Source organism: Manis javanica, chromosome 6, assembly GCF_040802235.1.
Source record: "Manis javanica isolate MJ-LG chromosome 6, MJ_LKY, whole genome shotgun sequence".
Lineage (NCBI taxonomy): Eukaryota > Metazoa > Chordata > Mammalia > Pholidota > Manidae > Manis > Manis javanica.
Window position 1 is genome coordinate 91,516,107 of NC_133161.1, and position 25,956 is coordinate 91,542,062.

The 25,956-nt window shown below is 44.3% G+C and overlaps 1 protein-coding gene and 1 long non-coding RNA gene across 7 annotated transcripts in view; one reads left to right on the plus strand and one right to left on the minus strand.

Annotated features, from left to right (window-relative positions):
• The window catches only part of LOC140849943 (uncharacterized), a 162,913-nt gene that overhangs the window by 19,445 nt on the left and 117,512 nt on the right, over positions 1-25,956 (plus strand). The window lies entirely within an intron of this gene.
• LAMB4 (laminin subunit beta 4) overlaps positions 7,234-25,956 on the minus strand; it is a 125,101-nt gene continuing 106,378 nt past the window's right edge. For 5 of the 6 annotated variants that reach the window (XM_073239025.1, XM_073239027.1, XM_073239024.1 and 2 more), the window contains 6 exons: positions 25,057-25,201; positions 21,827-22,034; positions 15,183-15,324; positions 12,472-12,645; positions 11,062-11,215; positions 7,234-7,954 (listed from right to left, as the gene is read on the minus strand). In XM_073239025.1, the coding sequence (XP_073095126.1) occupies positions 7,815-7,954; positions 11,062-11,215; positions 12,472-12,645; positions 15,183-15,324; positions 21,827-22,034; positions 25,057-25,201 (963 nt within the window). In that variant the 3' untranslated portion in view covers positions 7,234-7,814. Of the gene's footprint in view, positions 7,955-11,061; positions 11,216-12,471; positions 12,646-15,182; positions 15,325-16,815; positions 17,414-21,826; positions 22,035-25,056; positions 25,202-25,956 lie in introns of those variants that run through there. The other variant, XM_073239029.1, reaches the window with a different exon arrangement.

Below are 25,956 nucleotides of genomic sequence, written 5' to 3' on the forward strand. Positions count from 1 at the left end.
CCCCGCAGTAAGGACGAGTAGATGTGGACTTCTTCACATTTGGAAATCAATGAAGGTTCCCTGTAACTATAGGTTGAGGACCTGTTGATTCCAATGGTGCCAAGAGGATATGGGTGTCAGGAGCCAGGTGTCTGCAGCCATTGTTTCCAGGAACAGTTTCCAGTGGAGAGAGGGGTCCATCTCAGCGTGTGGTGAGGAGGTCACATGAGGGTGAGGGATCTTCTGTGGCCAGAAGCTGGTAGTTCCTGAGTAAAAGCTGGTTGAAAGCTTGATTAGAGATTTTTCCGACTTGGGATTTGATGAACTTTATTATACAGAGTAAGAAGACACAGGCAAGAAGAATGATTATTATGGGGCCTGCAATGGGCCAGAGCCAGGTGAGGAGGGGGTTTGTTAGTATTGAAGAGAATGTGTTGGAATTGGAAGCAGAGTGGAGACTGGAGGCAAGGTCAGTGAGTTTGGTAATGTCAGTTTCTACAATGCCGGATTCGTTGATGTAATAGCAGCACTCTTCCCAGAGGAAGACGCAGGTGCCGCCCTTCTCGGCTGTAAGCAAATCTAGGGCCTGCCGGTTTTGAAGGGTGACCTTAGCTAGCGAAGTGACTTGTCTTTGGAGAGAGGCTAGGGAATCGGCAGTGGATGTCAGGGCTCTCTCAAGTTTGGCGTTGAGATCTCTAACTGCCCATAGAGAGTGACCCAAGGCTTCTCCCGAAAACCCTGCCCCAATGGCTGAGGTGATCAAAGAGCTACTGACCATGATGGGAAGGAAAGCAGCTCTTTTTGTGCACGAGGGCAAGGGAGGATGGAGCTCAAGAAATTCTGCCATGCTGTAAAGTGTAAACTGTGGGATTAGGGTGACGAGAATGCAGGGTGTATTGGAGTTGAGAGGCACTGAGTTGAAAAGACTGCCATTACACTAAAAGAAGTGTCCCGGTTGCGTAAAAGTCTTAGAGCCGGAGGTAGGGGTGTAGATAGAGAGGCAGTGAAGTGCGCTGGAGGGGGGTGGAGTTGGGCCTACACAGTGGTGGATGGTGAGATTATCTGTGTATTCTGGTTCACATAGGGGTATGTCTGCCAGGGGGCGGAGGGGTTGTCTTTCTGCATGGAAGGAGTAGTTGGAAATATTAAGGGGCATGGCGGCCAGCAGTGGGCGCTGTAGTGATGTGCACAAGAAACAATTGGCTGTGTTAAGGGTGTGGTTGAGAAAGATGGTGGTGTCCTGAATGAGCTGTAATGAAGAGTAGGAGAAATGAGAAGTGGGGCGGGGATAAGAAGATGAACAGGCGCCGTCAAGAGTTTGGATAATGACTTTTTCAGAATGTCTGCTATCTGATGCAACTTGAGAGATCTGGGAATGAGAGGGAACATACTTTTGAGAGATATGAAGGGTACCATGGGGGGGTCAAGGAACCCCCCCATAGTGAACTGAGGCTGTGACTCTGGCAGCCATTGAGAGTCCCAGGGATCTGGGATTGATAAGGAGAATGAGCCGTTGGGATATTTCATGAAACGGTTGGAGGAGTAATACTGTGGGTACTGGAAGTTACCCATGTAGTGAGTGGCGCAAGACCAGTAGGGACATCCCCCATAGGTGTCTGGCCATCGCCTGCAATAGGCTTGTTTTTGGTCATAGAGGAAGCATAGGTAGGGAGAATAAGGGTAGCTGCTAGTGAACACTTCGGTGGAGGGAGGAAAGTGGAGGTATAAAGGCTCAGAGCAGCTTTTCAGAGGGCAGTCTGGTGTGGCAATGAGGGCAGTAACTTTTGTTTGATGCTGTGTGTAAGTCTCTCTGACTTTGAATCGCCATACAAAGGAGGCTGGGGTGGCGGGGAAGACAATAAGAATGAGGAAAAAAGCAAGAGAGCAGTAAAGGAGGAAAAAGTCATGATTTGGGTATGGATGGCAAAGGGGGTGAATGGGATTTTGGTGGAAAGAGGACAGTAAGGTGAGGAGTCTGGAGGGAGGGAGGGTCTGTAAACTTTTGTAGGTTAAGAGATCTTTTAGGTGATGTGGGGACAGAATGGTAAGGGGCGCCCTGAATGTCACTTTATGAGCTTCGTTCTGCAAGAGCTGTCTAGCGGCTAATGCTCGTAGGCAGGGGGCCCATCTCCTAACTGTGGGGTCTAATTGCTTGGAGAGATAAGCTACTGGGGCAAAGGATGGGCCATAATATTGGCCTAGGACTCCTAGAGCTTGACTGCACCTCTCATGAATGTATAATGAGAAGGGCTTTGACAAATCAGGAAGATGGAGAGCTGGGGCTTCCACAAGGGCTTGATGGAGCTTAATGAAGGAGTGTTGGGGTGAGGACGATAATGGTTTTTTAGGGGGGGGCTCTTGCTGAGGTCGTATAGGGGTCTTGCCAACAGGGAGCAGGGAGAAGTTAGGGATCTATGCTCTAAAATATCTAGCTAGGCTTAGAAAGGAAAGGATTTCTGTCTTGGTTTTGGGAATGGGCAGGTCAGAGAGGAGCTATTTTCTGTCTAAGGTAATGGACTTTCTTTGTTGAGATAGAAGGAATCTGAGGTAAGTGACAGAAGGGGAAGAGATTTGAGCTTTGACGGGGGATACTCAGTAACTTCTGGAAGCTAGAAGGTTAAGTAGGGAGGCAGTGTCAAGTTGAGACTGTTTCCACGAAAGACTGCAGAGTAGAAGATTGTCTATGTATTATAAGGTGGACTTGGAGTGATCATGATGAAACTGTTTGAGGTCCTGAGCTAGGACCTGTCTAAAAATATGGGGACTATCTCGGAAGCTTTGTGGCAAAACTGTCCAAGTGAGTTGTTCAGAATGTCTTGTGTATGGGTCCGTCTAGGTGAAGATGAAAAAATCTTGGGAGCAGGGGTCTAGAGGGATAGAAAAATGGGTCCTTGAGATTTAGGACTGAGAAGTGGGATGCTGAGTCTGTATGGATTTGGAACTAAGGGATGGATAGGGACAACGGCTATGTTGATGAGGCGAAGGTCTTGGACAAGGCGGAAAGATCCGTTGGTTTTTTTAACAGCTAATATGGGTGTATTAAATGGGGAGTGAGTGGATCTGAGGTAATATTTGTTTAAGAGATCTTGAATGATGGGTTGGAGGCCTATGAGGGCTGAAGTGGTTAGGGGGTATTGGGCCTGACAGATATACTGAGAGGGGTCACATAATTTGATAGAGGCAGGGGGACATAGGGCCATGGAGGGGCTTGTAATGTCCCAAACTTTGGGATTTACAGGGTGTATGAGGGCAGAACCGGAGCTTTCATTGGGTAGAGGGGGGTCGTCAGCTATGAGGGCCATCAGAAAGGGAGTACTGGCGGCTGTGGGAGTGGATATAGTTATGGAAACGTGGAGGAGGGAAAGGATGTCTCGTCGTAGTAAAGGGATGGGACACTGGGGCATAACTAGGAAGGAGTGGGAGAAAGGTATGGGACTGTCTAGGATTGTGCATAAAAGGGAGGGGGGGGTTTTAATGGGAAAATCTGTTTACTTCCTACCCCGACTATAGGAGTAATGGCTGGCGTGGTAGGGCCCCGGTATTCTCGCAAGACTGAGAAGGTGGCTCCTGTATCTAGGAGGAAGGAGATGGGGCGACCATCTACTGTTAAAGTAACCCTGGGCTCCTGTTTGGTGATGCAAATGGTCGGGCGAGAAGCCCCCGGGCCCCGTCAATCTTCTTCTGCCAGCCCCACTACGGCGGGCTTAGGATGGGGTTTGTTCGTCCAGCCTCCCCTTCAGGTGGTTGGGCAATCAGACCCCCAGTGGCCCTTTTTGTGGCATCTGGGGCATGGGGTGGTAGGAGATCTGGGGGCAGGGCACGCCCTTGACCAATGTCCCTCTTTTCTGCACTTGAAACAAGCTCCTGGGGGGGGCTTGTCTCTAGGTTGTGGTTTTATCAGCTGGGCCAACATCTGGAAATTGGCCTGATCAGCCTTTGTTTACCGCGTTCTTTCTCCTCCTCCCGCTTATGGAAGACTTTAAAGGCCACTGTTAGGATCTCAGTCTGTGGGGTAGCGGGGCCGTGTTCTAACTTTTTGAGTTTAGCTTTAATGTCAGGGTAGCCTTGAGCTAGGAAGTATGTCATAAGGACATGTCTTCCTTCAGGTGTTTCTGGGTCCAGGCTGGTATGCTGTAATAGGGCTTGAGTGAGTCTGTCTAAGAACTCGGAGGGGATTTCATCTCTCTTTTGAATTATGTCTTGGAGCTTTTGAAAATTGACTACTTTACAAGCTGCCTTTTTCAGACCTGCTATTAAGCAGGAGGCAAAAATATCTCGAGAGCTGAGACTCATGGCGGTGTTATAATCTCAGTGTGGGTCTTGTTCCGGGACAGCAGTGGGGCCAGGGGGATAGGTGGGGTCAGTCCTGTGGGTTTCGGTAGCTTGCATTTGGGCGAAGTCCCAAACTCGTCTACGCTCTTCAGGGAGGAGGGTATTGGCCAGGAGCATGAAAATGTCATGATGTGTGAGGCTGTAAGACTGGAGGGTCCATTGAAACTCCCTGATGTATGTCGTGGGATCAGTGGAAAAGGAACTTAGGCGTTTCTCTAATTGGGCTAAATCTCTTAAGGAGAAAGGGACGTGAAAGCGCACGATGCCTTTGGATTCTGCTACCTCCCGGAGGGGGGCGATAATTTTGGGAGGCTCTCGGGACTGAGTCTGAGGGGGACTGAAGGGTTCTGGCTCAGTCTGTGGGGGAGTGACGTGGTCTAGCCATGCCTAGTCGAACAGGTCCTGAAGTGCAGAAGGGGGGGCAAAGAAAATAAAGAAAGATAGAATCGGACCCATGTGTTGCCAGCTAGCAGCCCAGCTGCTTACTTCTGCTGCTCTAGTTGGGTTTGAACTCATGACTCTGAGGTTAAGAGTCCCATGCTCTACTAACTGAGCTACAGCAGGGCTCCAGTTAATTGCTTATGGAATGCGCAAACAGAATGTTCTTTGTTCTCCATTCCTGCCACATCCGCAAGTGGGGGAAGGGCATATTTAGAAGCAGGGGTGGTGTTTCTACACATCTTCAAGGTCTCCCTATTTTCAGAGTGAGGAGTCTTGGCTCTTCTTCGAAGACAAGATATGTTTTTGTGGGCAGATAACTTCTAAGGACTGCACCGGTTGTTCTCTAGCTTGTGCTTTCTCATGCTGCGTTCAGACATGGGGGAAGGTGCTTTCTCATTCTCCCTACAAACATGTGAGAAGACAAAGGCGGTCCTTAATAGGGGAGAAATAGGTGATGAGGGCAAAGACGGAGGAGGCCCCTGGGACCTAGTTAAAGGGGGGCTGAAGGGCTCAGGCTTAATCTGCAGGGAATGAAGGTGGAGGAGGTGAGATGGGGGAGGAGATGGTTGGGGAGGAAGGGAGAAGGGCTGTTGTAGGAGAAGAAGGGGAAGGGAGTGAACGGGAGGCTTCTGCGGGGCGGCGGCTTGCAGGCTAGGAGAACTTGGGAGGGGGCGGGGAGAGGAGGAGGCAGAAAGCTTCAATATAGGGAATCTCCATTTTTTCAGGCGCTGGCAGTAGTTAAAAAGATCGCGAGTGATGTTAGGATCAAGAGTTCCCCCTGTGGGCCATTGGTTGTTATTGTCTAGGGGGTATGTCGGCCAACCTTGGGAGCAGTATTTACGGAGAAGTTTTGGTTTTATATCAGGTGTCAGGGAGGGGGTAGCCAGATGCTTAAGCAGGCATTCAAGAGGTGAACTTTCAGGGATGGATGAGGAGGCTCCCATGGTTAAAGGACAGAGAAGGAGACAAACAGGGGAAGACAAACAGAAATCCTCGGACCAGAGGCAGACAGCAAGGAGACAAAGGGCGTCCCCGATGATCCTTGGTGGTCTGCGGAAACTCGAATACGAGTCGGAATTTCTTAGGAAGTGTGGGTCGTCACCCAGACTTCCCTAAGAAGGCAGTTTGCCCGAGTCTTGACGTACCTAGTGCTAGGCGTTTTCGGCGGACGGAGCAGAAGGAGGAGGGGGGGAAAAGGGAGCGTTCTCATCTACAAAGGAGACACCTCGTTTATGGCTGTTGGAGGAGGGTGCCTGAGAGTCTGCCGCAGCAGTGAAGGCCTGAGGTGGGGATTTATGGCTGTTTGGGGAGGGGCCTGAGGGTCCGCCGCAGCTGTGAAGGCCTGAGGCGGGGAGAGTTCCCTCCTCGTCCCCAAGCGTCAGGGCCTTGCCAGACGATCACGGTCAATGGCACTGCGATAGCTCGGGGGAGAGTGGCCCACTCCGGGGGGAAAAACTTACCTAAAGGCCAGAGAGGAGTGGTGAGTGTGATGAGCCAGCGCCGGAAAAAGAGGACGAGGGCAAGCTGCTGCTGGTGTCGGGGGGAAGACGGGGCCCAGTTGGGGTGTCCCGTCTCCCGGGTTTCGGCACCAATGAAAGGAAAGGAGCGACACATAGCAGCAATTCACCGGAGAGTTCCGCTTTATTAGGGAAAGGTGCTGGGTTATATAGGAAGGGGCATGAATTGATTGAGGTGTCACTTCTACGGGGCTGGTGGCTGTTGGCTAGGTGCTGGGATTGGGAGGGGGGCGAGAGGTGATTGGGCTTCAGGTGGCGCCGGCGGGAACTGAGGACCCCGAAGAGAAGCCGGAAGTTTGCCATCTTACTGGTGGGGACCCTTCAACTGCCATCCCATAGAAAAGTTTCATTCTATTATTCAGGATCTCCAAAGAAACTGCAATTTTCCTGAATAAAATACATTTTCAGAAATTTCATATTTACATGTAATCCTAAAGCCCCTTTGTTGACTTTTTAAATCCATTTTTTATGAGTCAGTCCCTTAGGGAAAATGGCTCCAGCTGCTTTTCCTCTTTCTTACATCAATGCTGATGTATATTTTTGCTTATTCAAAACTGTGGGGACAAATTCCAGTAAAATAATCCCTCTGCAGGATAGCTTTCACAAACAAGCAATACTCTATATATCACACATGCAAAAAACGTTAATGTGAAATCATAGACCCATTTTGAAATAAGGCAATCTGATCTTTTATACTCAACAATAACATGATTGCGAGTCTTTTAAAAATAAGTAGATTTTACAGCAAAAATGCCTGCAAATTATAAAACATCATTCAGTATTTATGTTTTTGAATATTGTTCTAGTACTTTGTGGGGAAATGGAATCCTTTGGTGGAGAGAATGAATATGTAGAAAAGTGGGTGTAAGAACAAGTTACATTTTGAACTGTATGCGTTTTATTCGGGATAGAACAATAGTGTTATAGATAGAGCAAGCCTAAATTAAAACATAAGACAATCTAGTACATGCCATCCATATTTATTTCCATCTTTGTTTTAGAGACACTGATTTATTTTGTTTAAATTTATTGTGGTAAGAACATTTAATATGAGCACTACCCTCATAACATGTTTGAATGTATATTATCACCGACTGTGCATGTAATGCCCAGCAGATCTTTAGAACTTCCTCATCTTGCTTAACTGAAACTTTATACCTGTTGACTGATAACTCCCATTCCTCAACCCCAGCTGCTGGCAATTTATTTAACCTTTCAGTTCACTGGAAATGAGTATTAGTAAATAGAATATTTAGATTTATGCTTGCATATGTAACTCACTATTTTTAAGTAGGAAAGGGGATGGCCAGAGGAAAGGTTTCTGTAAGCAGAGACAGTCTCTTTACTTGCCCTTTCTTTTCTTTGAAGCAGCTTTCCCTTGGCCCAGTCCTCCGCCCAGCCCTGGGGGCGGGTGTGGGGCACCGAGAGGCTTGGGGAAGGGCGGGCAGAGCAGGCTGAGCGTTTGGGTTTCCCAAGTTCAGCGCAGCTCCTCAGGTTTCCTTGTCAGAAGCCAGAGAAGGCGCAGGCTGATTTTGTACTGTAACTCTAACTGTAGCAGGTAGCATATTTATTTTCCTGCTCAACAATTTCATTTTTAATGGCAATGGCTTGATTCTCCAACTGTTTCAGTTGATCAGCTTTTTCTTGTCTACTTAGATGCAAATCTTGGATCTTCTTTTCTAAATCTGAGAGAAGAAAATGAAGTAAATGATATATTTTCACTTGATAGAACCATCCTGGATACCCACACTATACCAAACACAGGGATTTATATGTCTTTTAACGATGTGTTTAGTTTTGTGTTCTGATTCAATGGATAAAACATTTATTTCCACCAGACTTCTCAAAGTTTTCACATAAATCAGAGCAAATTGATATTTTTGTCTAAAAATATATTACATCTGGAGGCATTTATCAGTGTGAGTCTAACGCTAGTTAGAATTTATTAGAAATGAAAAGACAGAGGTGGGCTTGATTGTATTTGGTGAAGTGCTATACTTTTAAGTTTACTTTTTAACATGTGTTCATCACTTTAGGATTTCCTAATTTTTCTGGGAAAAGGACTGACATTTTCATTTCTTCATTCTCTTCTGCTGATATTGAAGTCCCTGAACAACAAAAGCAAAGGGATGCCATTCACTCCTGTCCATCCATGCATCCACCTATCCATCCATTCATTCTCCACTCAACAAACACATGGCAATTACAGTAAACCCTGTCAAGGACCCTGTTGGGTAGAGGGTGGAAGAGCCTCAGGGGGCTGAAATTAACAGTGGGAAGTGGTCTTTGGAAAGTGGCTGACCTGGGCATGAAGTAGATACTTAACAAAGGAAGGTAAGTGTCCAAGTTCACTGACCAGATCACACCTGGATCCTTAGCTGGTCTGGGGAAATCCCAGCATGAGTTTAGAGGAAGGAACTAGATTGCTGAGGAAATTTGAAACTGTCCTGTGAAAAGTTGACTTAACTAGTGATTTTCAATGTGCTATAGCTATTTGCAAGTATTTGAGGACCAGAAAAGCACAGTAAATGTATTTTTTGTCATCCTAAGAAAACAGAATGAAATCAGCAGTGAAAATTCCATGAAGGGAGATTTTTGTCTGAATATAAGAACTTTCTAGTAAAGCCTTTGAGAGACTACAGAGTTGATATGAACAGTAAGCATTCATCACTGAAAACTCTCAGATATATGTCATTTGAGATTGAAAAGGAGATTCAGCACTAGAAGTACATCTGTACTAAAAGAAAACAAGACCCCTGTGTTTCTAATATGCATGTGTCTAAGATTGTGAGGTCACTGGCATATGCCCCTGCAGACGCTGCGTCCAGGAGAGCTAGCCTCTGTGGATGATGGCCCCTGGCTCCCTTGACCTCTGGCTTTCATTCACACTCGGCCACTGCCAGTTCTGAGAGGTCATGGGAGGGTGGGAAGAGCCAGTGACCTCTGTCCCTCAAGCAGCAAGGTGCCTGCAGGTCTCACATTTCTCTGCAACAGCTCCTGCAAGGTGGCCCATCCGTGCCCTCGGGCGTTCACAGAGCCACCTAACAGCACTCGAGCCCCAGTGTCCTGCTGCTCCCTCAGGCCCAGGGATGCTGATGGCTTCTCCCCACTACCAGTTGCCTAGTACCTCCCCACCCTCAGTTGAGTCCCTTAATTCCTGAGCCATTTTTTAGTTCCTCCTATCAAGAAGTAGATTCTATTTACCTTTCCTCAAACCAGGTCAGGCTTTGCAAGTTGTTGTGACCAATAGAAAGTGGATGAAATGATGTTGCAGGACCTCAAGCCTTGTGGCTTCTGTGCTTATCTCCTGGAACCCTGATAAAACCATGCCATAAAGCAGCCTGGCATGGAAGCCCCCATGGAGAGAGGTCCTGCATCTCAGCTAAGCCCACCCCAGGGGGCCAGACAGCCAACCCCTCAGCCCAATGCAGCTGCTTGAGCAACGCACAGAACACCTATGGAGGGGACACCCAAGCACCCACAGAGAAAGAATTCATGGCTGTCATTTAAGCCATTGATTCTGGGGGTGGTTTAATGTGCAATGAATACATAACTGAGACAACGCCACTTATAAATACATGGTGCAGAGTCATGTCCAAATGTGCTTTCTGTTTCTTGCTGGGACCCTGACAGCACAAAGTTCCATGGAAGGATTTCAGCACTACTGGGCAGAGTAATTGTGTCTATGTGTGTTGGGGAGATGTTCTGTGTATTACAGGGTGTTTAGCAATATTCCTGGCCTCCATCCACTAGATGCTAGTTGTACCCGCTAGTTGTGACAAGCATAAATGTCTTCAGACATTTTTATCCCCAGCGGAGGGGATAAACTGGCTGAGAACCACTGAATTAGGGAAAGGGCGTTTCAAGGCGACAAGTAAAAAAAAATCTCTGTTATGATTAATGCAGAGTAGATAGATGCTCATTAATACCCTTTAAAGTGGAACCATGCAAGATGCTTGTTACACTGCCGTCCCCAAAACACAGCCCCGGTTCCTACTTCTCTCCCCACAGTGGGCACACACGGGATTAAGCTGTGTCAAAATCAATTGAAATTGGTATAAATTCTACCAGGATGGTGAAGTACTATGTAACTGTTGACTTGGTGGAGGAGTGAAAGAGCAGACAGAACTCCCTACAACCCAGCAGCTCCACTTGGAGGGATTTCTCCACAGGAAATGGGACCTCAGAGAGACACCCGCACCCCCACAGTCACTGCAGTGCTTATTCACAATGGCAGTGACCTGAGTGTCTGTCAGCAGGTGAATGGATAAAGGAAATGTGATAAAGAAAATATATAAAATTCAGGCATAAAAAAGAAGGAAATCCTGAAATCCTGCCACTTAACAACAACATAGACAAACCTGGATGATGCTGTGTGAAGTGAAAATAAGCCAGAGACAGAAAGCCAAATACTGTGATCACAGTTGTGGAATCTAAAAAGAAAGCTGAACTCATAGGAGCAGATGTTAGGGCAGACAGGAGAAATGATGGGGAGCTGTTGGTCACAGGGGGCACACTTCCAGGTAAGAAATGCGCAAGTTCTGGGGATCAAAGGTACAGCATGGTGCTGACTGTAGTTAATGACATGGGATTGTGTGAGTAGAGCCTAAGCATTCTCACCACAACAAGGAAAAAGGTACTGTGAGAGGTGAGGTATGTGTTAATCAACTTAATTGCAGTGATCACTTCACAATGTATACAACATGTCCATCAAATTATCACATTAAATATTTGCAATTCTATTTGTCAGTTATACCTCAATAAAGCTGGGAAAAAAGGAATAGATAGATACCTGTTATTCTTCTTATCTTGTCCTCTGTATCCTCAGCCAGTTTTTCTGCTGCATCTTTGAGCTGTTGCACTTTCCCTAAGGTTTCCTTTGTCAGTCCTATGGTGCTTGTCTTACGTTGGAGAGCAGCATATTGATTTTTCAGCTCTACAAACTCCTGTAACAGAGCAACACTCCGATCAGGAAATATTTATCCAGCATGTACACATGCCTGCCTGATACTGTACATGAAACGAGTAAGAGGAAACCATGACCCAGTCAGTCAATGTGCTTGAGCCACTCAAGTATTTCCAGCAGGGCCTTGTTTGCATTGTTAGTTTCTTTTCAGGTTGAAAAAAATCTCAGCTTTAGTTAATTAAAAAAATGTCCTTGTTACAAAGTGTCAATCGTTATTCCAAGTTAAGGCAACTACTTATGAGGCACCAAGGGTCTGTCCTGAGCCACACTGAGGTGGGAGAAAGAGAGGACAGAACTGACCCAGTCCTGCACTTGACAGGCATCTGTGCCATCGGCTGAACAGCTGTGTGTCCATGAAGAAGGGCAGAGGGAGTGGTGAAGATTCAGAGGCGGCAAGGACGCATTACTGGGCTGGCACAAGGCAAGACAGAGATGAGGCAGGAAGAGCAGCAGAAGTGCTAGCATGGACTGTTGCCTCAGTTTCAGAATAGAAAGCTTTGCCGTCACCTGAACGCTGATAACCTGGGACAGATGGACAAAGGCCAGACCTAAGAATGGATACAGAAGTGGAAGGAGAGCGGGCAGAAGGCACCTTTCTCAAACTCCCTTCTGTAGAAAATATTCTCAACTCCCGCCAGTGGGAAATGAACCTAGTACATTTGGAGTTAAAGCAAGGGAAATTGTAAGAATGCTTTAACATTTTTCTTTTAAGCTACTATATTAACTCAATCAACCAAAGATTTCCTGCTAAGAAAATGAGTTGATAGTTTCTGTCATCAACTTAAATTAATAGTTCATTTTGACAACTGTTTAATTAACTCACTGCAATTTTTGTAATTTGAGCTGTTCTCTTTGGCAGATGACTTTCACTTTTCTTTATGTTACGTGAGTTAATTAGAATAAAGGGTAACTACATGCAAGATAGACCAATGATATCAATTGTGAAAGTTTGGAAGTTTAGGACAACTTTGACTAGGACACCACTGGTAATATTAGGAACATCAGAGAAGTAAACACTCCAACATAAACTGGCCAAAGGACTTGTCTTCTCCAGAGACAGCTCTCTGCTGCATAAGAGCTTTCATGCCCATTGGGATCCCTACAAATATACACCCCTGAGTGTGGACCAGCATGAAAGGAAATGCTAACAAACGGCACAAAAATATGCAGTTGAAGGATTATCTTTTACAGAAATGCTGTGTGTCTGCCCCTGGTGGCAGTGGCAGGAGTAATGACCTCCTCCAGGCCCCCAGCCTGGCGTCGGGCCGACTCAGCCTGCGCTTTCGCACGGGTGGCTTGGTCTTGATTCCTTTGCACTGTGGACTGCAGTCGGGGAAGTCCATCCTCCAGCCCTGACTGCTGCTGTGCTAAGTCCAGCTCATTCTTAGTCTCCTTGGCTTGATTTTCAGCCTGTTGTTGATTGGAAGACCAGAAAGGAGAAAGTCTATGTAACAAACAGTCGAGAAAATAAATGATAGAATTTCCCCTCAGACACTAAGCTAGGTGTAAAGAGAAATAAAATCATTCCTTTGTTTTTGTTTCATTAAAAAAAAAAAAAGCCAAAGTATGTCATACATACAAAAGGGTCTAAAAGAAAATATGACACATATCCCTGTACCCATCCACCAGCCAGTTTAAGGCTAAAGCACTGCCGGTGAGCCACAGTCTCTGTGTACTACTCCCCACATATCTCTTCTCTTCCCTCTGAAGGGGAGTCTAACATCAGCCTTCTACGTACTTCTACATGCTTTTTATTCTATCTTGTGCAGTATTTCTAACAATGCACAGTATTTTCTATTTTTTAACTTTATACAAGTAGATCATACTGTGGATTTTCTGTAACTTGAACTTTTTAATTGAAAATTACGCTTGTACAAATCACCTAGGTTAATTTGCATAGCTGTTTTTTAAATTTTTATCAATTTAAAGCATGCCATTGTTAGAATATACAACAACTTATTTTTCTATTCTGTGGTTGATAAAGGAGGCTTCTAACTTTTTTCCCCCCTTCTGAACAATAATGAACATCTTAGACTTGTTCCCTGTTTCAGTGACTACATTTGTCTTATCGCCGAGCTACATCTGCTTGGTCATTTGTCAGCTCCTGTCTCTTATTCTTTGGTCATACTTTCCTATGTTCTTTGATTTTCTTAAACAATACACATTCTTATTTGGTTTTTTATCTCTAATAACAGTAACATCTGCAGTCCCTTACATTCTGATTCTGTTTTTGCCTGTTTATGGTGATTCTTGCTTAGGGCAGCTTGCTTCTTAGGTGTTGTGGGGGAATTCTCTGAGGCTCAGTTTAAAGGGTGTTCCTTTGGAGGGGATTTCTGGTTGCCTCTTCCAGGCATCTGAGTGCACTACCAATCTAGGACCATTTTAAAAGACATTTTTACCTTGGGGTGTTGGGGTCACCCAGGTAGTGTGAACACTAGTCCCAAATGCATGTGAGAGCCAGCCTGTGGTTAGCAATTCTTGGTGAAAACTTCTCAGAGGCAAGTGCCTTCACTGGTACTCTCCCTCCCTCTCATTCTCCACCCTAACCTGTGTGTGTGTGTGTGGGCGGGGGGCGGGTGTAGAACAGTGTACCATGTCACTGAGGAGTTCTGCCTTTGGGCTCCCAGCTCTCTGTAGGGTCTTATTCCCTCCTTGTGTGGGCTTTGTTTCTTGCCTGTTTTGCATGGTGACCATCAAAACAAACATCATGCACATCAGGGACTGGCAGATGCCCTCTGCTCCATCACCTCTGGATTTGTGCTTTCCTGTCATTTTTGGCCTCTGGAATTTCCTCTATTTATTACTGCTTTGGCTATGCATTATCCTATCTACCATATTTAGTTTTTTCCTGCTGGGAACTGGTCCACCACATTTTTAGAAATGGAAGTCCCTTCCTGTGCCCTTGCACACATGTGGCAGTTTTCTAGAGAGGAATTTGCAAATTTTTTCTGTAAAGGGCCAGGTAGTAAATATTGTACACTTTGTGGTCCACAAAGTCTCTTTTACAACTATTCAACTCTGTGCCATTATTGGGCAAAAGCAGCCACAGAGTATGTGGCTGTATTCCAATAAAACTCTGTAACTCTGTATACAAAAGCAGTTGGTGAACCCATTTGGCCCATGAGCTGTATTTTGCCATCACATATTCTAGGGTGGTGCCTAGAAGGGGAAAAGCCTTCTATGTTTTTGTTTTTCTAGCTAGCCTACACATACGACCTCTTCACATCTAAGGGTTTTATTTCCTATGCACTACTGCCTGTTCTGCTGCCCTCTGTCCTTTCAAGATGCATGTATTTAGACATGTAAAACACAGCTGAAGGGCAGAGACTGCAGAACTTACCATCCGTAGCGGGGGAAATGTGCTAGAGAATGGAGCCTTCACCCCCAGGGGACTAGGTCCTGTCCTGTCCTTCAGCTGCCAGGCTCCCTCTCCTGGATCTATCATGGGGGTTAAACCAGGGCTTTGCTCCCACCAAACTCTGAATGGAACACGTTCTTTTCGGTAAGATATTTTTGCAGTCTTAGTATACTCTGATGAAATTTCATGCACATTTAGTTACAGAAACCTGACAACAATTAATTTTATTTCTTTAGTTTAAAGTCTTACTTTCCCTGGTATCAGATGGGATACACTTTGGTGTCAAATCTACCTTTAATTAGCTGTGTGACCTTAGTCATGTCACTTAACCTCTCTGAGTCTTAGTTTCTTCATTATAACCTGGCAGAATCACCTGCTGTGTCCCCCAGGATTGGTCAACAAAAAAATGAAATTATGCTATGAGACTTCTGCATAGAATATTAATTGCATGAATGCACCACCATAATCTTTTTTTATCCTCATAGTAATCCCATCAATAGGTAAGGCAAGCATGACATTGGCACACATAAAAACTGTACTGTCTCTGCACTCAAAATCTATCTCAGGTTAGTTCCAAGAAGAGAAATACCTGCAGTACATTCTTTTTTATTTTTGTTATCTCTGTAGTCAGCTGTGTGATGGTTGAATTTGCCCGTCCTTGAGTGATTTGAACTTGTTGCAATTGATTCAACATTTTGTCAAGACTTAACACAACATTTGCTGCTGCTTTTCTAAGGTAAAATATTAACATATCAGATTAGATATATAATTATTCACCTTGAGAGTTTTGAGTCAACCAAAAACTTTACTGAATTATTTATAAAGAAAATTTAAATTACTCTTAAGCAAGGCAAAGTGCTGAAGTCTGCATTTTGAAAAACAGGTATATTTAAATACCAATAAAAACACACATACATGCATACTCAGTAGATATAGATTTTGCCACATAGGGAAATCAAGGATACAGGTCTTGTTTCTTCTTAATTTGTCACAAGCAGAGAGGTTTGAGGATATAACTGTCAAGCTTTAAACAAAATACTATCCTCAGCCAATTCCAGTACCCAATTTCTCAAACTTCCACAACATTCCCTAACTTCCTTATTGGAGTGGGGGTGGCAGAGTCAAGAGGTTCCCCAGACAGCAGAGAGAACTAAAGGCCCTGCATTTTCAGGCTGTTTATTCAGGCTTATTTAAGCTTCACTGACATTCCAGCTGCCCAGGGGCCCAGTTAGAGGTTAACATCACAAGCATTCCAAGTGACACACTATTTTACAGAAATGAGCTCACCTCAAGTCAACATTTACCAGATACTTGGATCTATGGGTTCAAATTCACCTTTGGAAGAATGTACCATGTGAGGGAAATATCAGAAAGCCCTTTGCAAAAGCGTAAGTAGAAATGCTTGTATGAGAGCAAAAAGAGCTAAATTGCAAAACATCCCCTTCCAAATCCAGCCTATCCTCTCCTCCCAGTGGAAAAAAGCCTTGTACAAAGACTATTTTTTTAGAGCAGTTTCAGGGCCATGGCAAAACTGAGAGGAAGGTACAGAGATTTCCCATAGACCCCTGCTCCCAACATGCACAGCCTCCCCACTGTCCACATCCCCACCAGAGTGGGACACTTGTCACCACGGACGAACCTCCACAGACACATCATAATAACCAAAGTCCACAGTTTACATTGTTAGTATCCTTTTGAAAGCATTAACACTGCACAGTAAGAATCTGCATGTTCTAAGAACCCGTCATCAACATCATTTTTAAAAGTGGTGTGATTGCACTGTAGTTACTTAATCTTCCGAATGTGAAATATGAAAACTAGAAGGGGTTGGACTGACAGTGGAGGCTGGCACACTTCATTTATATAAGTGGCTGATAAGACAGTGAAGGCAGTCTCAGCTCCTCTGGCAGCCACAGATGGTGGTAGGTGCCAATGATGTGGCCACTATCTGATTGACCTTATGACCCTGACTCCCAGTACCCTTGCTCATAAAAACATCAAGAGAGCTTTTCCTTTCTCCTTGGCTAAGTCAGCAAGGGCAAAAGGAAGCAGGAGTTAGTTAACTCTGTACACCGTATATATCATATTACTCCTGGATTATTCCTGGGACACTAGTGTTCATTTCTTCTACTCCTCACCATCATACCTTTTGAGTGTAGTCTCTTTTTTTAAATTGAGATTTTTCAAAATAGTACTTGAAAGGAAAGGAGCGACACATAGCAGCAATTCACCGGAGAGTTCCGCTTTATTAGGGAAAGGTGCTGGGTTATATAGGAAGGGGCATGAATTGATTGAGGTGTCACTTCTACGGGGCTGGTGGCTGTTGGCTAGGTGCTGGGATTGGGAGGGGGGCGAGAGGTGATTGGGCTTCAGGTGGCGCTGGCGGGAACTGAGGACCCCGAAGAGAAGCCGGAAGTTTGCCATCTTACTGGTGGGGACCCTTCATTCCCCCCTTTCTCCTCTATGGGTTTGTGGATGTTGCTTTCTCTCTGACTGCTTCTTGCTGAACAGGGGCGTAGAAGGGAGTGAGGGTTTGAGGATTGGGAGGAAAGGGTTGATAGGATTCCCCACAGTAAGGATGAGTAGATGTGGACTTCTTCAGGTTGGAAATTAATGAAGGTTCTTTGTAACTATAGGTCGAGGACCTGTTGATTCTAATGGTGCTAAGAGGATATGGGTGTCAGGAGCTAGGCGTCTGCGGCCCTTGTTTCCAGGAACAGTTTCCAGTGGAGAGAGGGGTCCATCTCAGCATGTGGTGAGGAGGTCACGTGAGGGTGAGGGATCTTCTGTGGCCAGAAGCTGGTAGTTCCTGAGTAAAAACTGGTTGAAAGCTTGATTAGAGATTTTTCTGACTTGGGATTTGATGAACTTTATTATACAGGGTAAGAAGAGACAGGCAAGAAGAATGATTATTATGGGGCCTGCAATGGGCCAGAGCCAGGTAAGGAGGGGGTTTGTTAGTATTGACGAGAATGGGTTGGAATTGGAAGCAGAGTGGAGACTGGAGGCAAGGTCGGTGAGTTTGGTAATGTCAGTTTCTACAATGCCGGATTCATTGATGTAATAGCAGCACTCTTCCCAGAGGAAGACGCAGGTGCCGCCCTTCTTGGCTGTAAGCAGATCTAGGGCCCGCTGGTTTTGAAGGGTGACTTTAGCTAGCGAAGTGACCTGTCTTTGGAGAGAGGCTAGAGAATCGGCAGTGGATGTCAGGGCTCCCTCAAGTTTGGCGGTGAGATCTCTAACTGCCCATAGAGAGTGACCCAAGGCTTCTCCCGAAAACCCTGCCCCAATGGCTGAGGTGATCAAAGAGCTACTGACCATGATGGGAAGGAAAGCAGCTCTTTTTGTGCGCGAGGGCAAGGGAGGTTGGAGCTCAAGGAATTCTGCCATGCTGTAAAGTGTTAACTGTGGGATTAGGGTGACGAGAATGCAGGGTGTATTGGAGTTGAGAGGCAGTGAGTTGAAAAGACTGCTATTACACTAAAAGAAGTGTCCCGGTTGCATAAAAGTCTTAGAGCCGGAGGCAGGGGTGTAGATAGAGAGGCAGTGAAGTGCGCTGGAGGGGGGTGGAGTTGGGCCTACACAGAATACACATCTGCGTATTCTGGTTCCCATAGGGGTATGTCTGCCAGGGGGCAGAGGGGTTGTCTTTCTGCATGGAAGGAGTAGTTGGAAATATTAAGGGGCACGGCGGCCAGCAGTGGGCGCTGTAGTGATGCGCACAAGAAACAATTGGCTGTGTTAAGGGTGTGGTTGAGAAAGATGGTGGTGTCCTGAATGAGCTGTAATGAAGAGTAGGAGAAATGGGAAGAGGGGTGGGGATAAGAAGATGAAGAAGCGCTATCAAGAGTTTGGATAATGACTTTTTCGGAATGTCTGCTATCTGATGCAACTTGAGAGATCTGGGAATGAGAGGGAACATACTTTCGAGAGATATGAAGGGTACCGTGGGGGGTCGAGGACCCCCGTAGTAAACTGAGGCTGTGACTGGCAGCCCATCGAGAGTCCCAGGGATCTGGGATTGATAAGGAGAATGAGCCGTTGGGATATTTCATGAAATGGTTGGAGGAGTAATACTGTGGGTACTAGAAGTTACTCATGTAGTGAATGGCGCACGACCAGTAGGGACATCTCTTATAGGTGTCTGGCCATCGCCTGCAATAGGCTTGTTTTTGGTCATAGAGGAAGCATAGGTAGGGAGAATAAGGGTAGCTGCTAGTGAACACTTCGGTGGAGGGAGGAAAGTGGAGGTATAAAGGCTCAGAGCAGCTTTTCAGAGGACAGTCTGGTGTGGCAATGAGGGCAGTAACTTTTGTTTGATGCTGTGTGTAAGTCTCTCTGACTTTGAATCGCCATACAAAGGAGGCTGGGGTGGCGGGGAAGACAATAGGAATGAGGAAAAAAGCAAGAGAGCAGTAAAGGAGGAAAAAGTCATGATTTGGGTATCGATGGCAAAGAGGGTGAATGGGATTTTGGAGGAAAGAGGACAGTAAGGTGAGGAGTCTGGAGGGAGGGAGAGTCTGTAAACTTTTGTAGGTTAAGAGATCTTTTAGTTGATGTGGGGACAGAATGGTAAGGCACGCCCTGAATGTCAGTTTATGAGCTTCTTTCTGCAAGAGCTGTCTAGCGGCTAATGCTCGTAGGCAGGGGCCCAAGTCCGAACTGTGGGGTCTAATTGCTTGGAGAGATAAGCTACTGGGGCAAAGGATGGGCCATAATATTGGCCTAGGACTCCTAGAGCTTGACTGGACCTCTCATGAATGTATAATGAGAAGGGCTTTGACAAATCAGGAAGATGGAGAGCTGGGGCTTCTACAAGGGCTTGATGGAGCTTAATGAAGGAGTGTTGGGGTGAGGACGATAATGGTTTTTTAGGGGGGCTCTTGCTGAGGTCATATAGGGGTCTTGCCAACAGGGAGCAGGGAGAAGTTAGGGATCTACGTTCTAAAATATCTAGCCAGGCTTAGAAAGGAAAGGATTTCTGTCTTGGTTTTGGGAATGGGCAGGTCAGAGAGGAGCTATTTTCTGTCTAAGGTAATGGACTTTCTTTGTTGAGATAGAAGGAATCTGAGGTAAGTGACAGAAGGGGAAGAGATTTGAGCTTTGACGGCGGATACTCGGTAACTTCTGGAAGCTAGAAGGTTAAGTAGGAGGGCAGTGTCAAGTTGAGACTGTTCTCACGAGAGACTGCAGAGTAGAAGATTGTCTATGTATTATAAGGTGGACTTGGAGTGATCATGATGAAACTGTTTGAGGTCCTGAGCTAGGACCTGTCTAAAAATATGGGGACTATCTCGGAAGCTTTGTGGCAAAACTGTCCAAGTGAGTTGTTTAGAATGTCTTGTGTATGGGTCTGTCCAGGTGAAGATGAAAAAGTCATGGGAGCAGGGGTCTAGAGGGATAGAAAAATGGGTCTTTGAGATCTGGGACTGACAAGTGGGATGCTGAGGCAGGGATCTGCGATAAAGGCTGTATGGATTTGGAACTAAGGGATGGATAGGGACAACGGCTATGTTGATGAGGCGAAGGTCTTGGACAAGGCGGAAAGATCCGTTGGTTTTTTTAACAGCTAATATGGGTGTATTAAATGGGGAGTGAGTGGATCTGAGGTAATATTTGTTTAAGAGATCTTGAATGATGGGTTGGAGGCCTATGAGGGCTGAAGTGGTTAGCGGGTATTGGGCCTGACAGATATACTGAGAGGGGTCACATAATTTGATAGAGGCAGGGGGACATAGGGCCACGGAGGGGCTTGTAATGTCCCAAACTCTGGGATTTACAGGGTGTATGAGGGCAGAACCGGAGCTTTCATTGGGTAGAGGGGGGTCGTCAGCTATGAGGGCCATCAGAAAGGGAGTACTGGGGGCTGTGGGAGTGGATATAGTTATGGAAACGTGGAGGAGGGAAAGGATGTCTCGTCGTAGTAAAGGGATGGGACACTGGGGCATAACCAGGAAGGAGTGGGAGAAAGGTATGGGATTGTCTTGGATTGTGCATAAAGGGGGGGGGGCATTTACCTCTTACCCCGACTATAGGAGTAATGGCTGGTGTGGTAGGGCCCCGGTATTCTCGCAAGACTGAGAAGGTGGCTCCTGTGTCTAGGAGGAAGGAGATGGGGCGACCGTCTACTGTTAAAGTAACCCTGGGCTCCTGTTTGGTGATGGAAATGGTCGGGCGAGAAGCCCCCGGGCCCCGTCAGTCTTCTTCTGCCAGCCCTACTACGGCGGGCTTAGGATGGGGGTTGTTCGTCCAGCCTCCCCTTCAGGTGGTTGGGCAATCAGACCCCTAGTGGCCCTTTTTGTGGCATCTGGGGCATGGGGTGGTAGGAGATCTGGGGGAGGGGCACGCCCTTGACTAATGTCCCTCTTTTCCGCACTTGAAACAAGCTCCTGGGGGGACTTGTTTGTAGAGGGGCGCCCAGGTTGTGGTTTTATCAGCTGGGCTAACATCTGGAAATTGGCCTGATCAGCCTTTTGTCATCTACTCATCCTTACTGTGGGGAATCCTATCAACCCTTTCCTCCCAATCCTCAAACCCTCACTCCCTTCTACGCCCCTGTTCAGCAAGAAGCAGTCAGAGAGAAAGCAACATCCACAAACCCATAGAGGAGAAAGGGGGGAATGAAGGGTCCCCACCAGTAAGATGGCAAACTTCCGGCTTCTCTTCGGGGTCCTCAGTTCCCGCCAGCGCCACCTGAAGCCCAATCACCTCTCGCCCCCCTCCCAATCCCAGCACCTAGCCAACAGCCACCAGCCCCGTAGAAGTGACACCTCAATCAATTCATGCCCCTTCCTATATAACCCAGCACCTTTCCCTAATAAAGCAGAACTGTCCGGTGAATTGCTGCTATGTGTCGCTCCTTTCCTTTCAGTACTTATTAAAGTAAATTAAGAAAGTAACAAAAACAGGGACACAGGAAGGGAAAAATACACTGATACTCTCACCACTTGTTAATATTTGCATGTAATCAGTATATGGCATTTACTGGTATGTAATGGTAAAAAGAGGTAACAGATTACGAGAAAGGCATTCCGAGTTCAAGGAAAATGGGAAATGAGCATTCTGGCACATTCCCTAATTCCCCAGCTTCCTGAGGCACCTACAAAAAGAGTTTAGCCCTCAATTTGGAGGGTAATTCCATTTGAACATTATAGCTCCTCAGGCAAGTATTTTTCAGAAGGCCTTGGCTGATGGTTGGTTAGAGCAAGGGGAGGATATTAGTGCTGTACTTACTCAGCTACCTTCGCCTTCACCAAAACCTTCTGGGCTCCACCTGCTGCTTTATTTAGCCTGTTCTTGTCTGTCCTGTAGTCCTTACAGAGTTGCATCAGCTTCTGTATTTTGTCAAGTTCATGGGTTAGATTTTGTGATGTTACTGGTAGGTGGATGTCAAGTATAGGATTTGCAACTTTCTCTATGTCCTCTGGAGGCATGTCTTCCTCTTAAATAAGAAGTTGGGTTTTAGTTATTATGACTCCTTATCAATGGTGTATCTTGTAAATATAACCACAAGGAATTCTAAGTCAAATACACTGATATTGATTATGGGTCCCCAGAATACAGGCATTAGACTCTATGTGTCCCACGGAGTCTTCCCCACCCTCAATTTTCCCTTTTCCCTCAAACCAATACTGCTTGTGTAGTCCTGAATACATGCTATGCAAATGCTTGTTGGGAAAATGAAAACTACAGACTGAGGATATTGTATATGTCTTACAAAATATCCTCCCAAGGATTACTTACTGTAAGTACAGACTCAAAAGCAATGAAAATGTTTAGATGCCTCTCTTTAATACTCAGACACAATGAGTGAACAATTGGGAAGCTCTGGGTTTAGACTCAACAAAACTTGATTCCAATCCTGTATGATATTAACATGGCTCACAATTTTTGGTCATTTGTATAACTGGGTAACTATACCTGATGCTACTACTCATAGGCCTATTTTCAGAAGGGAATGTGACAATACAGAGTAAAGTACCAGCTGAATAACATATTATAAAGAAATTTGTAAATCCACCTATGCCCTGCTTTTCAGAAAAATAACATTGGCACCTTTTGAGAACTGAGTGGAAGATGGACTGTGTTTAGGGTGATAACTTTTTGTGTTCTGTCTCCTTATTGACATATGATGCTAAACCCACAGGGGAAGTTAGAGATGAATAAGACACATATCTAACCCTTAAGGGGTTTACTATTAAGTGGGGAAATAAAAGTTATTCTATATGAATAATCCCACAAGTACACAACTGATAAATGTAAGACAAAATGATGTGGGGTCCAGAGGGAGGAGAAGAACTTTAAAAAGGCATTTAAACCCGGCCTTAGAGGACAGCAGAGATTAACCTTGTGACAGGTTGGGTAAAAGGTGGGGGAAAGGGGTTCCAGGCTGAGGGAACAAGAAACAGTATTAGGATCATTGTTGGAGGGAGAGTGAGGTGTCCGAGTGGAAGTTTGGAAAGGTTGGAACCCCTAATGGGAGGCTAAGGAACTTGGGCTTCATGTAGGAGGCAGTGGGCTTGGGATGATTTTTAGCATTTGACTGACATGACAGGAGTGTATATGTCCTTCCTGCAGTCAACTTTTCTTCAGCTATTTTGTGTCACAGAAAAGGAAGATTTTTCTCCCTGTAATAATTTTTGAAAACAGTGACTTTTTTGTGAATAAATTAAAACCATATTTTAAGCAGAATCAGGAGTTGGCTTTTTAAAGAAATAGCAATTCTTTTTATAAAAAACTTCTAATAAAAAGTGAATTTAATTTAATCACATATTCAGTAATCAAACATTCACTGGCATTTATTATGAGGTTACAAATGCAAAATTTTTATGAGCACTTTTAGAGGAAATGATGTATAACTTTGTTAATAAGGAATTCAGACTATAAGAAAAATAGTAAGATGGTCAAAGAATTTCTGAATAGTGTGGCTACTGCATAACTGAATGATAATTTTATTTGGGCTTTATAGCATGGAAAAGAGTAGAACCAGGTGGGGGAAGGGCACTGGCTCCTGGTGACCAAGGCTGTTGGTACCCTGACTAGAGAAGTTTCTTTTATGGAATATGATTTTTCTCTATGCCTACTCTAATTTTTGTTGTGATAATCTGGACAGTTTTTTATTTTTTGATTCCTTTGCTTAATTAAAGTAAAAATTTTCTTAAAAAAAATGTTCCATAGCAATGAGAATTGAGACTAATAAAGGAATAAACCCTATGGCCCTGTTGCAAATTGCTGAATTTGGAAGATGGCTCTAAGAAAGCAGGCAGCCGCTGCTTTCTGACCACTGTTGGGGCTTAGGGCCACATCCCCTTTTCTCATACAACTGGTCTGGCAGTTTTGATTTTAGTTTTGTTTTGTTGTTTGAATTGACTTCTATCAGTAGAAAAAGCTAACATGTTCCTCAATCCAACCAATTTATGGATCTGTGTCCTGTCAGTAACAATGTGTCTAGCTAACTCTTTGAAAATTTGCTTTGGAACAAACAAAATGACCAATAGATTCCACCCCCATTCATTTTTATGCATTATTTTTGTCATTTTTACAGATTATTTTTACTGCCTAATTTTTTTTCCCATCTCAACTAGAGTTGCTAATACAATTTCTAGAATTTCCACAGAGATGGGAAAAAATACTTGGCCACAGAGGTCTCCTAAAAATATGAAACAGATAAACGAAGTGATGGAGCAAAGACTGTAACAGATATCCCAACTGTCCATTAATTCATGTAGAGAGTGTTAAATTATTGAATTTGGAAGATGGCTCTGGAAAAGAAAGCCTCTTAAGATTAATTCCATATAGAGTGGTGCCCAAACTGCAGTACTGGCAGGGAGTAAGGTTTCAGGTCAACTCCAGCTGTACTATTTGATCTTTTTTCTTAACTAATAATTCTCAGGGGTTCAATAAACCTCTCCCAAAAAAAGGCACAATGAGGGATAAATTTGTAATTGTAATAATAATTCATAATGCTAATGAATCAAATAGTTCCTTTTGATTAGCCACAGACAGCCAGGATAAGACCTGGAAAATAGTAATAGCTAATAACTAATATTTTAGATGCCATTTCACTAAAATTTGGCATCCTTTGATCTCGTATACTCTGTAGCAGAGAAAGCTATGGAAGCTCACCTCAGGGAATCTGACAGTGTCATCCATGTTGGACTATCCTATTTTTAGAAAAATGCAATAATTTTAAACACCAAACTCATTTGTTTGGAATTTTAACTAAATTCTAGGATTTATTCCTAAGTTAGTTTTATGTAGGAAGCTATAATTTTTTTGGTACAGCTAATATTTGGGATTATTTTCATGAAGATATTTTAAATCAAGCGGTATATCATGTGTCTAATTTGGGCATGTTATTTGCAGTTAATGTAATTTGGACTCAGTTGTGATGTTTGAATATGCATTTTAAAAGAAGAGGAAGAAGGAACAAAAACTCATCCTAATATAAAAAAAAAAATTACCTAACAAAAACTTTGTTAGTTTTCTGATTAAAAGATTCATTTCTTCTTCTTCAGATTCACTTTGGTTTTTCATATTCCTCAGTTTCTCACTCAGCTGGAAGATACTGTTTTTGGAGACTTCTGCCAGTTTACTTATATTTTTTATCTGGAATAAGAAAAAAAATAACAATGAGGAAACACTCAACAATTAGGCACATTCTGTGATGTTTAATTTCCTAGCTATACCAAATAAAACTGTCATTAAAAATGACATAGAAGTCTAGAAATTACACAACAGATTTATTTTCAAGGACTCTTTAAAGAGATATTGTTTTCATTATCATGTTTACTTAGTAACAGAAATTTATGTCTTAAGACATTGTTAGTGATCAAATATTGACCTAGTACTAATGACTTTTCCTGATACAAATCTAAAACCCAGATTCTGTTATAATGAGACATTAGCATTCTATAATATCCACAAATTTCACAGAAATTACTGAGGATTAACTTACAGTGGTCATTATGTTTAATAAGCTGAGAGCATTTTTTCTATACAAGTTAAAGTAGCTACTCTTTTAAACATTCCTCAAATTTAAATAATGTACTTTTTTGAAAGCTAAAAAGACAACATTCCTTCTTTAGTAAATGAGTTTGAACTCAGAGCAGGCTACAAAGATAAATCCTAACACTTTGTACACTTGGTGGAGGGATGATAGGACTAAAAGGCTTACGACCTTGAAGAGCAAATTCTTAATTATGTGATTTGAGAAAGCTCATGGACTTGTTCTTGGGATTCCATCAAGTTAGAGAAAGAGAAAAAAATCAATAGGACAGTATCACCAACAGGTTGGGCCGTATTGAATAAATGAACTGTGACAGAAGTAGGACTAATTAGGATCAAACATAATTAGGAAAAAA